The 14,036-nt window shown below is 41.2% G+C and overlaps 1 protein-coding gene across 4 annotated transcripts in view; it reads right to left on the bottom strand.

Annotated features, from left to right (window-relative positions):
• Positions 1–9,064, bottom strand: part of dpysl3 (dihydropyrimidinase like 3) — a 34,662-nt gene extending 25,598 nt beyond the window's left edge. For 2 of the 4 annotated variants that reach the window (XM_044041894.1, XM_044041895.1), the window contains exon 1: positions 8,669–9,064. In XM_044041894.1, coding sequence (XP_043897829.1) covers positions 8,669–9,049 — 381 coding nt within the window. In that variant the 5' untranslated portion in view covers positions 9,050–9,064. Of the gene's footprint in view, positions 1–2,600; positions 2,851–8,668 lie in introns of those variants that run through there. The other 2 variants (XM_044041896.1, XM_044041897.1) reach the window with 1 other exon arrangement.
• Between the last annotated feature and the right edge of the window lie 4,972 nt (positions 9,065–14,036).

Here is a 14,036-nt window from a genome sequence, read left to right as displayed (position 1 = left end):
CTCTTCACCCAAAACTGCACAGGATTTTTTTTCCTCTTTTTCACATTCTGGAAAAGTGAAAACAATGAGACGTTATCGCTCTAAATTAATTGCAGGGGCTCGGGTCCGAGGCCAAGGTCTTGCTTCTTTTTTTTTTTACTGGAATGTTGATCCTGTGATAGGCCGAGGTGAAGTCGTGTAAGCGCGTAACCATGGCGACGACAAAAAAAAAAGAAACCTGGATGTGATTGGGCCAGACAGCTTGAATTACACAGTCCTCCTCCTGCTGCTTGTGCATGACACAATCGTAACGTGTGTCAAATCACATTGCTGTGTTTTCCTGCCATCACAACTGTATACCGGTTGCCATGGCGAGTCCCACAGCAACATCTGGGTGGCCGCTCGGTTATTATGTTTGCACTAAAGCTCACGTTGCTGCCTGGGCTATGGCACAGTATATGGCGTGTGGTGCGGCGGTGGCGGCAGCGGCGGCCCTCGTTTTTGCAGTGCCACCGTCCGTCTGTCCGTCTGCCGGGTTTTTCATGCCCAGAGATGACTGTCGCAGCTGGAGCAGATTAGTGATGACATGATGTTGCCAGCCTGGAACAACACTGAGGCCTCAGTGAGAGCATATGAGGCAAGGGAAGGAGAGCCACACCTAGAAATGTGACGGAGCCTGGCCGAGACGTAAGGAAACAGCTGGAATAGAAATGGACAGAAGCTGGGATACAGGGGGAGGAGGCGGGGGGGGAGGAGGGTCACGGTACTTTTGTGTCCTATAGAAAATCTCTAAACTTTGATCACTGTATCTCCATCTGTCCTGTGAATGTCAAATAAACACCACAGTTTGTAAAAAAAGTGTAAAAGGATAATAAAGGTGGTGTTTTATGTCTTTAAGTGAACAATGTTAACTGATGTCTAAAAACTATACGACACGATGTATCCAGATCCAGGTCCTAGTGCTTCATACTCAGGACAGGAATGTTTAAAAAATGAGTCACAATTGTACTCGTTACCGACTCAAATGTTGGACGATGTCTTGTTGAAACACTGTTGCTGCTTAAGTTCAGTTTGCCTCCCCCGGTGGTTGGTGCAGGTACCACACACACACACGCCTCCCTTTACAAACTGGAAACCACTTCCACCGGAAATGAAATCTTCATTTCTATTCTATTTATTATACATTTCATTTGTTAAATACAGTCTGTGAGTTATTGTAAGTATTGTATTGTATGTGTAATTGTTTGTTTTATGGATGTAATTTAGCAAGTGTGCCAATTCCGGCACATGTGCAGTGACGCTTTCTACAGATATGTCGACTCACGTCCTAAGTCAGATAATGAGACATATGAATGAAATACACGGCTCATCATAGGTGTAGAGGATACATATTTCCTCCCCCCCCCTCTCTCTGGTTCACCATCAGTCGAGAGAAGGGCAAAGACAAAGGCTGTGTCACCCACAGCTGTATCATGGCCAACACACCCCAGACTGCAGCCTGCAACTGCAACAATGAAGACTGGAAGGCAGTCATTTTGGATTCTCTCACATCACTCACACACACACACACACACACACACACACACACACACACACACACACACACACACACACACACACACACACAGAGAAAAGGAGTGGGAGAGGTTTGTGACACAAACCAACAACTGGCAACACAACCACCACCATCAGCTCTCTGCCTCCACCCCCGATGCTGGAGTCTGAGTCGCCTCATCTCAGGGGCCGGCCTGGCTCATTAGAACATCTCGTAGAAAATGGGCGTGTATTCCCCCATCCAACCCCCACCTCTCTTGTTCTTTTTATCCTCCTCACTATTCTCACTCCCTCTGCACCAGCCCTGCAACACCACCACCGTCCCATGTCTGGTGGTCTGCGGCTGACAAGATTCATTCTTTACATCTGAATAATTAAATAAATAAAGTGGAAATAATGAGCTGATGCCACATGACTCAATTCTTTGTCATCTAATGATCACAATGACAGGTCCATACTATTATCAGGATGTCAGTGAATCAATGTGCATTAAAGAAAAAAAAAAGGAAGTACTAAGGCCCAGAATAATCTCTGTTAAGAGAGATGAAAGGGTTGGGCTAAACTGGTGATCATGTGATTTCCCTTTGCTTTAATCTAATGGAAAATACACGAAAATGTCAAATAGCAACAAAGCTCATTAAAAACACTATGTTACTGCATGCTGAAGAAGGATCGGAGCAGATTAAATCCCCCCAGATTGTGTGCATCACAGTGATTTTTAAGGGCGAGCCGGCGCGCGCGTCACACGCATGGATCCGCGCAACAAAGAAAGCGCGAGGACACCTTTAAGAAAACGCCTTATTTCCCTGCGCGGCTGTCACTATGGCAGCCGCTCATTCTGTCTCAGTCTCACTGTGCGCAATTTTTTTTTTTCCCTTTTCCTCCTTTTCATTCTCTCTGCAGTCTCTCACTCTCACAATAGAACACACACACACACACAGATTATAATCCCGGGTGGAGGATCTGGTGGCAGCGCGCAGGGGGAATAATGATAATAATAATCACGTCTCTGCTGTGATGAGCAGTGATTTGCATCAAAGTTGCCACAGAATAACTGTTTTACTCACTGTGATCTTCGGGATGTTCTTTTTCCCTTGATAGGACATTGTTTTTTCTCTCTCTCTCTCACTCGATTATACCTTGAAAATTAATCTGGTAAAAAAAAAAAAAACGTTATTCCCTCTTATTCCTAGATGCTGCAGCGGGCCTGGGATCGCGTGGACGGATGGGAGCTTCGGGGAATGGTCGCCCCTCTGTCAGTGCGATGTAAAGTGCCTCGCGCTGAGCTATAGGAGCGTCTCTGCTCCACAGTCTCGCGGCCCCTCCCTCAATGAACTCGCACTGAGAGCTGCAGTGCGACAATCTTGCCACTCGGGGGCGCAGTGGAGCAAGAACCTGCAGACATGCGCTCACATTTACAGTTATTTATAATTAAGTATAATCGGGTTTTCGATTAGTTTTATAGTATGTAGTATGACTTGTTCATTTGTGTTGTATTTATACTTTCTACTGTATTTTTTATTGTTAGTTGTTAGGTCTATATTGTCATTTTTATATTTTATTTGTCTTATTTATCTCTGATGTACAGCACTTTGTTTGGATTGGATAAATATGTTATTTATAGATTATATTATGTCAGTTTCCCTGAATCCTGAATCAAAATCATTTCACTGGGCCACTGAATTAATAATAATAAATCATTTTATCCATCAAAATCTGCTATATTTCTTGGGTCAAATGACCGTTTTAGAGGAAATATCGTCCTCATCATATTATACAGACATCTTTGTTTGTCACAGATCTGCACAAGTGTCACACAATCACTCAATTATTTATCGATGAATCGGTTTGAAGCTTTTTTCTGTGATTAAAACAAGATTTCTGATTGTTTCAGCCTCTTCAAATGTGGATATTTTCTTTGTTTCTTTGCTCCATATAAACAAAGACGTCATTAAAAACTCAAAAACTCAAAAACAAGACGTTCGAGAACATCATCATTTCCAGGGTTCGACAAACACTGAACAACATTTTATGGACCAAACGATGACTCGATTATGAAAACAATCACGAGCAGCAGCTCGGGTTTGTCACATATCTGCACTAAAGTCACATGTTAAATATGGCATTCAAATGAAAATAAGAACAATAATAATCACATTGTGAATGATATATTGCAAAAAATAATCCTACTCAGATATTTTTATATTTTTATCAAAGCGTTCAGCTGTAAAAGAAAGAAAGAAAATAAGAAAGTAAATTATTCTCTGCGCGGTCGACATTATTTACTTTATTTTAAAATGTTATTGCTTCATCGCAAGCAAGATATAAATAGATATTCTACTCATGTAGGTTCAGGGTTTTTATTATAGATTTCACATCTTTGTTTTTCAAAAATGCAGAGTTGGGGGGGGGGTCAAAATGGTGTAGCAGCTGTCACAGAGGCTGTCCACCACATTACACACACACACACACACACAGCACGTCCCCACCCATCCATGTGTCTCTTTTGTTTGGGCCTAAAGTGGACCCCCCCACACACCAGCCATTTCCTCCCACCCACCCCCCCGCACTAATGCACTTCAATCCTATTGACGTTTCTGTGAGAGCTGCCATGTGACTGAGGGTGTGTCTGCACATGTGTGCATGCAGACTGGGAACTGGAAAATCGTCTCCGTACTTTTCGAAGTAGTTTTCAATGAACGTGCAGATCAGGGGTGTTTTATGGTGTCCAGGGCCAGATGATCGCGTCAAATAAAATTAATATTCAGAACAAACTAATAGATAAAAGAAACAATTCAGAGATCACATTTGACATGTTAGGATACATAAGTGAACACAGTGCATGGCTTTTTTTTTTTTGGACGACACATCTCAAACAAAAGACCATAAATGCCGAAAAGTGGTCAAATATTATGGGAGTAAATCATTTATGAATGATTTCCCTCTGAAATCAGCAGGTACTTCATTGATTTCCTCTGCTGTGTTTCACACACACACGCATCTTAACCAATTATAAGAGGAAGAGGCTGCAAAATACAATTAGATAACTCCGCCCCCCTCTGATTCTAGCTCTGTGTTCTTTAAGTCCACATTTCATTTGTTCATTTCTGTTACAGACGAGGTAACGCTATGTGTGGCATTTACGAGTTCTGTTAAACGACTTCGTTTAACAGAACTCGTCATCAGAACGTCATCGTTAACTCCTTTGATTTCTTTTTGTCCCATTAGTGTGGTGCTGTAGTCACTAGTTGTTGCAACAGCACGTGAAAAAAAACTAGAAAGTTTGCTTGGCCAAAAAAGAACGTTAGTCTTGCGATAAAAAAAATTAACGCCGTTAAAATGGGTTTGCGTTAACACTGTTAATAACGCGCTAAACTGACAGCACTAGTATTTATACACGTGTCAGTGGAGGAGCAGGGAAGACATCATCATCATCACCTCAAGGGCCAAATACAGTTGTACGGTGGGCCGGATGTGGCCCCCGGGCCTTGAGTTTGACACGTGCGTACAGTGTAGATTGCGTTTCATTAAACTGGATGCTGAATCATCATCATGACCTCATGCATTGATTGTTTTTCTTGCTGCTGTTAGGACACAGCTACTTGTCCTTTCATGGCAGTGAGACAGTAGTGAGACATTACCTCAGCGTTCCCGGGTCTGAGAGAATGCATCAACAACGTGCTTCAGGGGTTTGCAGGCAATGCTTCCTGTGTGCAGCATAATTAACCAGCTGACACTGACAGACAGGACAGATCAGGGACGTCGGGTCATCACACCACACTCGCACCCGCCGACTCTGCACCTCTGCGGCTCCTTTGCTCGCGTGTGATCACTTCCTCACGAGGACCGGAGCCACTGCCTTTTGGGTAAAGGTTTTGAATTTCATCCACGGGGGAGTTTGTATACAACTCACTCTGCCATAATAGGATCAATGTGTGCACTTGTATTTGTTTCTGCCAGTAGTTCCTTCCTAGAGAGACCAAAACCTGGTCCTGATGAGGCTTAACCACATTTCTGAGGAACTGGTTAAGTCATTAATGATTGAATTGTGGTTAGATGAACATTACGGTTTATTGATGTGAAAAGACTTTGTACCTGTAGAAATGAACGCATTATGACGTTTAAATGTTGTTTTAATGGGATTTTGTTCTCTTGTAATCCCATGAAAGGGCCACTTCATCCCAAAAATACAGTGCTTTACTCATTTCCAGAGATAAATGTGTTATTCGATCATTCCCCACAACAACAGAGGAAGTTTGGATTGTAAAAAATGTTGACGTCAAGCACCGCGCTGCTCTTTACTGTGTTTCTGTCAAGTTTTGAGTAAAAGATCAAATTTAATCCAAATCTGTGATTAAATGTGAACAGCAGCATCATCATAATGCTTTTAAGTTTATTTTTCCATAGAAACAAGAGAAAAAAAGAAAGAAAACACTGGATTATTATTATCTCCTGATAGTGAGGAAAGGTTTCACAGAATGTCAGGAGAGTGCGCGTGTCCTGTCTGTCCCTGCTGTCAGCCTGATGTCCTCACACACTCTCTACTCGCAGCCAAAAAAGACAAAAAACTTGCACAGTCATGTCTGTCTGTCTGTCTGCCTGTGCCGAGTCATCTTTTACCTCAGGAGGCGCAACATTGCAGTTTAGTGCCGGGGCCACAAGGTGGGTGGTAACTGGCCACGTGCCACACTGGATCAAAACTGTGGAATAATGTTGCCTTCAATGCTGTTGTAGGAAGGATACAGTTTACAGTTTGTACTATTCCAGAAGAGATCGATACAGTTACATACATATTGTTAAAAGTGTGAGCGTGCTCTGTCCTGGACTGTCTCGCTTCAAGAATCAATGGCACAGCAGGAATCGATGAGGGATAAAATGGTAAAGACAAACCATTAAAGCACCCAAACAGGGACAACAATATTGACAAGGAAACATTTTGTTATATCTGCCACGAACAGATGTCTCACATGATGTCTGTCTGATGTCTGAGTGTCCACTGGGACAATGATGTGAGACAACTAGAGCTGCAACTAACGGTTATTTGCATAATCGATAAATCTGTCAATTATTTTCTCGATTAATCAATTAATCGCTTGGTCCATAACATGTCAGAAAACATTAAAAAAAATGTTGAGCGTCAAACCTGGAAATGATGATGTTCTCAAATGTCTTTTGTCCACAAACCAAAATGATTCACTTTTAATGATTTCTTTGTTATCCAGAGCAAAGAAATTCTGAAAATACTCACATTTAAGAAGCTTAAACAATCGGAAATCTTGTTTAATCATGAAAAAAAGCTTCAAACCGATTCAGCGATTATCAAATTAGTTGTCGATTAATTTAGTAATCGATTAATCGTTTCAGCTCTAGAGACAACAACAGAGAGAGAGACAGACGTGTTTAAGTTGCTGAGGCGACATCAGGACACTCACACGTAACACAAGCGAGTGTAGAAATTCCAATTTCAACTCACTGACTGCATCGATGTCGATTTCCTTTACGCAAAACAAAACATTCGACGGTCTGACTGGAGCAAACACAGTCACTGCTGCGGATTACTGTACTTAATTACATTTATATCAGATCAGATTCCATTTGACCACAATCTAGGACACACTCTTTCCTGCTCCCTCGTATTTTGAACCAAAATAATGTTTTCAACCTATCGATAAAAAATCTACTCATGGTTTTATCAATAAAAATACAAGATAACAGCATAAAGAAAAGAGCTTTAGGAAAAAGACGTTTGTCATCATTGTTCCAATGAATTAATTTGATTTTGACTTTGTCAGGAGTGTTAGTCTTATAATTTCCTCTTCCATGGAGCTGAAAAGTCCAATCCCTGTTGTTCTCTGTGGGCCTCCCTCTCCATGGTGCTGAAACATGAAAGCCCATCCTCTCCTTGAACATCGCTCCATGGTTCCACATGCCCTCGTGACCCACAACGGTCACTGTCACACACACGGTTAAGGATGACTTAGAAACTCCACCCACATCTGAGCTGCTTGTGTTAAGTCTGGAGTGTGCAATGCTGAAGATGTAATTAAAGCGTAAAGTCGAGCTTCAGATGTGTTTGAGCGTGTTACTATAATGAGTCTGCAGTTGTCGCGCCATAACAGCAACACAACACATTGCTGGACGTGCAGAGGCAACACTTGCTGCGTCGTATTTGTAACAGATGCTCGCCGTGGGCTTAGCGTTGTCATATAAAAATCATCCTTCAACATTTCTTTATTTATTTACTATTTCCTTTTCTTATTTGAATATTTTTAGCATACTTTGCAGTGTGACTACTCGTTAAAAATGGCATTTTGTTCATTGTTATTTTACTTTTTACTTTCTATTTCCTTAATGTGCTCATGAATAATCATCTTATTTTCCTGCCTGTACAATAATAGCCTCCATACCTTGTTAGCGGGGTCAAAATATCGATTTGGTGATAAATTGTGCAATAGTTTAATCGATACACCAGGGCAAATATCGATATTTTACTGGATAAATTGAGACACTCTACGGTGAACTTGGGGGGGAAGTTACCTGGCCGAAGAAGAGTGAGTTCACTGCTATAATAATGGTGGAGAAAGCTATGTTGAGATGCCCCATCCGCGTCCAATCCAGAGACTTAATCACATTAACGGGTTTGTTTTCTTCAGTTCGACAGATATCGTGATGTATCACTATATGATTGTCTTGCAATATATTGATTATCGCAGAATCGACGCATCTGGATATTATTGGTATCGTGGGCCGTGTATCGCGTACCATATCGTGTGATCAAACCTCTAGTGTTAACACATTTTGTTAGCAGAGAAATTAAATTTGAGACACATACATCAGTCCAAAGGCATTAGGTTCATTCATTCATTCATGTAGCCTGTTAATCATCAATCCATCCCTTCATTGGTCATGTTCTAGTATAAAATATCTTTTATATGAAGGTGTGTTGACAGCATCAATGCATGAGTCAGGTAATTGTGTTCATAGTTAACCATGTGACGTCATCATATTAAAATAAGTGTTCAATAATGCAATAATGTTATGTATATTGCATTAAATCACCATACAACAGCCACTAAAGTAAATACAAAGTGGAAACCAGCACACGTGTCATTGTCACTAAAGTTTCTCCTCTTACCTTCTCCTCCTCCTCCAGGTTCTGCAGCACTTCTTTAGCGCCGCTGCTTCTGGGTGATGATGCTGAGTCTTTGCCTCCTCGCCCGCTCTCCACACCGGCGGAGCTCCCGCTGTCGCTCACTGTGGCCGGGCTCCGGGGCACCTCCTGACCGCCGCCTCGCTTCCCGGTGGTCGGAGTGCGCACGGAGCCTCTCTGACCGACGCTCAGCGCGTCAAAGTCCAGGGTTTTGCTCTCAAACGCGTCCTCGACGCTGCAAAACAAACCGCCGCGTTTCTGCCGGGCCACCTGGTCAGCCGTGCCAGGCCGTGCCAAATACACCGGGAAGTCTTCCTCCTCCTCCTCCTCCCCGGCTTTGCCCGCTTTTACCCTGCGCTCTGCCATCGTGGAGACCTGCGAGTGACAGAGGAAGAGAAAGTGTAGAGCTGAAGAGCTGCAGACAGACGGACACAGAGACAGACAGAGAGACAGACAGGATGTTAGGTGGCACCAAATGCAAAGGTATTCTAAAAGAGACATACATTATGGACTTAATTGGGATGTTTGAACCTGAAAATGAAGGATTGAATACACCTGATATTGGATCCTGAAGAATGTTTCACAGGTGTTTCTGATCACACTGATGTGACTCAGTTAATGAACCATAATGCAGCCTGAAACAGAGGAAGGACACATAATAAAATCATGCTTTTCTTTACTGTCAGCTGCTACAAAATAATGCCCTTTAACAAAGTGTATTTGACCCTGTTCGTGTGCCAAGTTTTGCAGCTTCATTCATTACTTTTCTTCAAAAATTGCAGTGCACACAGGTCACAAGTCAACGACAGAGCTGGTAACCATGATAGAAGGTCCCATTTTTAATATTTTCAGGGGTTTCTTAGGTCCAGTAATTTCCCAACGCAATCTTACAATATGTTAAGATAAGATCAACTTTATATATCACTTGAAATTCACTTGTTACAGCGGCAAAAATATGTGTGCGGACAGCAAAGTTAGACAACACAAAACAAGAAAGGGATTAAAGAAAGATAAAAACAGATAAAAAGGACTATAGTCTATGTGCAGTATGTACAGAAGTTGCAGCGTAAATAAATATTGTGTATACAGACAGTAAGAATACAGTAAGGATATAATATGTATGACTATTGCACAGGATGTTAAGTTAGTAGAAAATACTAACTAGTTTAAAATACTGTTTAAACTGTGTGCACTTGATACAAACCATCACAAAAACTGTTACTTTAAGCAGTCTCGTGTAAAGTACCTTAACGTGATACTTTAGTAAAAGTACAAGTATGTTACCAGATGTTGAAGTCACTTTTTTTAATAATATTACTTAAGTAAAAAGCCTTAAAGTTTATAACATTTACTGCACTTAAGTAGCAAAATCATTTTCTGACTCTGCTACTCTATAATGTGTCCTTGAGCAAAGACACTTAACCCCCCACTTAAATAAATAATTTGATTCGGTAGTGACGCCTAACAAAGGAAATGTATTAAGTATTAAAAAAGTGAAGAGTTGGGATTGAGCCATGGTGGCTCAGTGGTAGGAAGAGTTCGTCTTTCAACTGGAAGGTTGCGGGTTCAATTAATGGTTCTGTTCGTTGATAACATGTGTCCTTGAGCAAAGACACTTAACTCCTGTAGTGTAGGGCACTAGAAAAGCCCTATATAAATACAGACAACTCTTCCTCTTCTGATTTTATTTCAGTAGTAACGAGTAAAAAAGTCAGTTAGAGGAAATGAAGTGGAGTAAAAGTTGCTAGAAATATAAATAACAAAGTAGACAGGCAACTTTATTAATCCCTTTGGGAGGTTCTCTCGGGGAAATTAAAACTACAGATAAAGTACCATAAGTAAAGTACAGATGTGTGAATTTTGTCATTTGGTTACATTACAACACTGACTTTAAGATGCATTACACGCTGCTTCCCTTAAACTCTTTGGCTCTAGACTGAGACACTTACTGTAAACATGAAGTGGGATAAAAGCTGCTGCTTCTGTAAGTGTTTAGGCCTCCAGTGGCAACTCCTCCCTGAGGTGTTTACTTTCTTAGTCTGCACAAATAAGACCGGACCCTGTCAACACCACGCACTCACTGAGAAAACCACTGAGTGGACAGTCCAAACAGCCGTATGTCATCATGTTTCCCCCAAGTGTAGGATGTGTTTGTCGGCTCCTGTCTCCCCCGAGAGTAAATATGACATAAAATAGAAACACTGTAGCCTCCTAAAGTCAGTGCTAAAGTTGGGCCCAAATGAATAAATGTCACTTTCTGGACACTAAGTGATGCTGAAAGAATGAGGACAACACATCACTGACACCAACTGGTCGAGAGGACTTGAACATAATATGTAAGAGAACAAAGACACAAGGACAGAGCTCAGAGGCTCGGACTGTGTTTGTAAACTGTGAGACTGCACGCTCGTCAATGTCGCTGATGTCATAATGGCTGCAAACCATAAAATCAAATGAGTTGCATTCTTGTTTTTCGTATAGAGACGGTGTGTTGCCGTCTGGCAACTGGGTAAAAAATCACTGGCGGGATATTATTGTTCTGACTTAATGAGGCTTTTATAACAATGACAGCATCGATGCTGGAACCAAAAACAGAAGGTTATCTAACGTCAAACTCATACGTGACTGTTAAAAAGATTAGGCTTGTAAAATGAATGTCCCACCCTTTTTTTTGTTACTGGGTTAAGTGCATTCATTCAGACGAATAAGAATTTGGCAAATGCAACGTGAGTGATCTGCAGGGATCTGGCACCAAAGGCCTCGCGGCAAGAGGTGAAGAAGTGGGTAAGTGGGCCAGACTTCCACAGACAAGTCAACAGGAGTTTATTCATGTGAACAGTCCATGTCTCTTCTTGAAGGAATACTTCAACATAGAATTGTTTCCAATGCAATGATGCAAATTCGAAGGATGGGTTTCAAATTCAGGTTTTCTTAATGCAATTATTCAAGTTTAGCCGTTTAAATTCAAATATAAATGATTCAAATTCAGTTTCTGGTGGCACATATTTCAGCACATATGACCTTATTCTGTACTCGGCTCAAGATATACTAAGTATTAGTACTTTGTGGCAGAAAGAAGTAAAAAAGTATAAGCTTTAGTATTAAAGTATAAGTATAAGTGTAAGTCTTAATAAGTATTATTGCACTTTTGTTTATACTTTTCAGTATAGTTACAGTTTGTTGTTTTTATGTCAAATAGGTCTTAGGACTGGAATAATATGATGGAAAGTTGATCTTATTTATTGTTATTTATTAACTGTCAATGAGTTGAACTCTTACAAGATACAGTATGTGTCTATAGAAGAACAAACACAGGTTTTACCACTAACATTAGTGTTCCACTAGATATACATACATATTTTATACTGCACTACTTTCCACACAGTTCTTTTGACAGTTTTAGTGTGTACAGTTCTGTATATTATACTTTTTCACACTTTTATGTCTCTATTTGCAGATAATCCCTCTTTTTTTAATCTTGTTCTGCAATCTTTCTGTGGTGCACGGTGGCTCTGTGGCTGCATACATACCTTCTTCTGCTGCACTGAATGAATGAATGAATGAACGCCCATGAATGAACCTGTGCTTTACAGACAAAAGACAAAAAGCACATGAAGTGATTGACACTGATTGAATGAATCTTTCTGCTTTAACAAGATCACAGTGCTGATGATGAAGAGCTGCAGAGAACAGTTTGGGAGCAGCTGCTTCCGCCGGCCGGTGATGGTGTTTGGCCGTTGACCAGCTGCCGCTGAAATAAGGTTAAAGAGCCTCCAAGGATGCGGCGTGTACAGTGTACTCGGAGGACTTCACTCGTGTATCACAGTGAGTCACTTGCCCATTCTGGGTTTCTGTCAAGAATCGGTGCTGGAGAAGCGTCCACGGTTTCCATTAGCACACAATAAATATGTCATTGAGGATTATGTGTTCACAAGCAGGAAGAAGAAGCTGAATTTAATGCAGATCGCAGGAAAGCGGCTATTAGACGTTGTGACCTCTGCGGTGACCTCTGTGTGGATTTTTTTTGGGAGTATAGTGCAGATAGAAGTGGTTTCCTCATTGACAGACGTCCTTTGGCAAAGTGAATCCACAACAACAAACTATCTGGCTCGACCTTTGTTCTTTTCTGGCTTGGCAGGAACAGTCGTGACCAAAGTGAAAAGACAGGCTGTTATCCTCGGCTGACTCTGCCGCTGCTGCTGCTGGAAAACCCCAAACTGTTTCATAAGCTTGTGAGATAACTGGGTTTTATGGTTCTCTCTTTTTTAACTGAGCACGCAGTGCCACCGAAACAAAAGCTGCCGGATTATGAAACGTGTTTACGAACAGAATATCGCACAAAAAAACGTCCACATCAAAAGGATATGACTGGCCAGGCTGAATGAGACCATTGATTATGAATGAGCACGCAGAACACATGACAGGACGGGATAATGACGGACTAACCAGCAGCAGCAGCAGCAGCAGCTCGCTGTGTTTTCTGCTCTCTAATCTGACCAACGCAGGACCACTGATGTCAGTTGTTAAGGAAAACGCAACAAAAAACAATAAAACTGTGCATTGCTGTGAAATATGGCAGAAAAACAGAGGTTTAGTTGACAAAAACAATGGAGTATTAATAACGTGAAGGCTGTTCTGGATCCAGAAATACATACGACTATTGACAATTTAAAAAATATTGATAGCGCAGCTTAGTTAAATAGAAAATTGTAACATATATAAAGGTAAATAAATCTTTAAACTTACTGGTGTTAAATATATAAAATCTTTAAAAAAAAGAAAAGAAGGCAGGTCAAAGCCATAATTTTGTTTTATTATCATTTTTTTTAATTACAGCAGTTCTCCTTTTTCCAGTTTATTTATTAATTATAATAATGATAATAATAATAATAATAATAATCTAGGGTGAAATAAGGAATAGGGATTAAATTTCTTGTTGGAAGACAGACAGGGTTTAAAAAAAATAAAAACAATATACATACATATATATTTATACTGTACATGACGTTAAAATAACAAATCGCCTGGAAAAATAATCGTTAAAAAGGAACACGCGCAAGAGAGAGACATAGAGAGAGGGGGGGAGAGGGGGAGAGTGCAATTTAAGGCAACTGCTTAAGTTAGCTGAGTGTGCACAAAAATGGTCTCGGCCGTTCCCCTTTGTTGAGTCGTGGTGTGTAACGAGACGCCGGAGAGGCTACACTAGACCTGTGAATGGAGCTGGGGGAGGCGGGGGAGGTGGGGGTCGTGTAATGGCAGATACACGAGCTCAGGTGTACGGGGGAACAAGTTGTGAATATTGCAGGGAGGATGGAGAGAAGTGGAGCAGCAGCAGGTGTAGAGTTGCTCTCAC

This window comes from Solea senegalensis, linkage group LG13 (assembly GCF_019176455.1).
Source record: "Solea senegalensis isolate Sse05_10M linkage group LG13, IFAPA_SoseM_1, whole genome shotgun sequence".
Classification (NCBI taxonomy): domain Eukaryota; kingdom Metazoa; phylum Chordata; class Actinopteri; order Pleuronectiformes; family Soleidae; genus Solea; species Solea senegalensis.
This window is presented reverse-complemented; position numbering and strand designations above follow the sequence as displayed.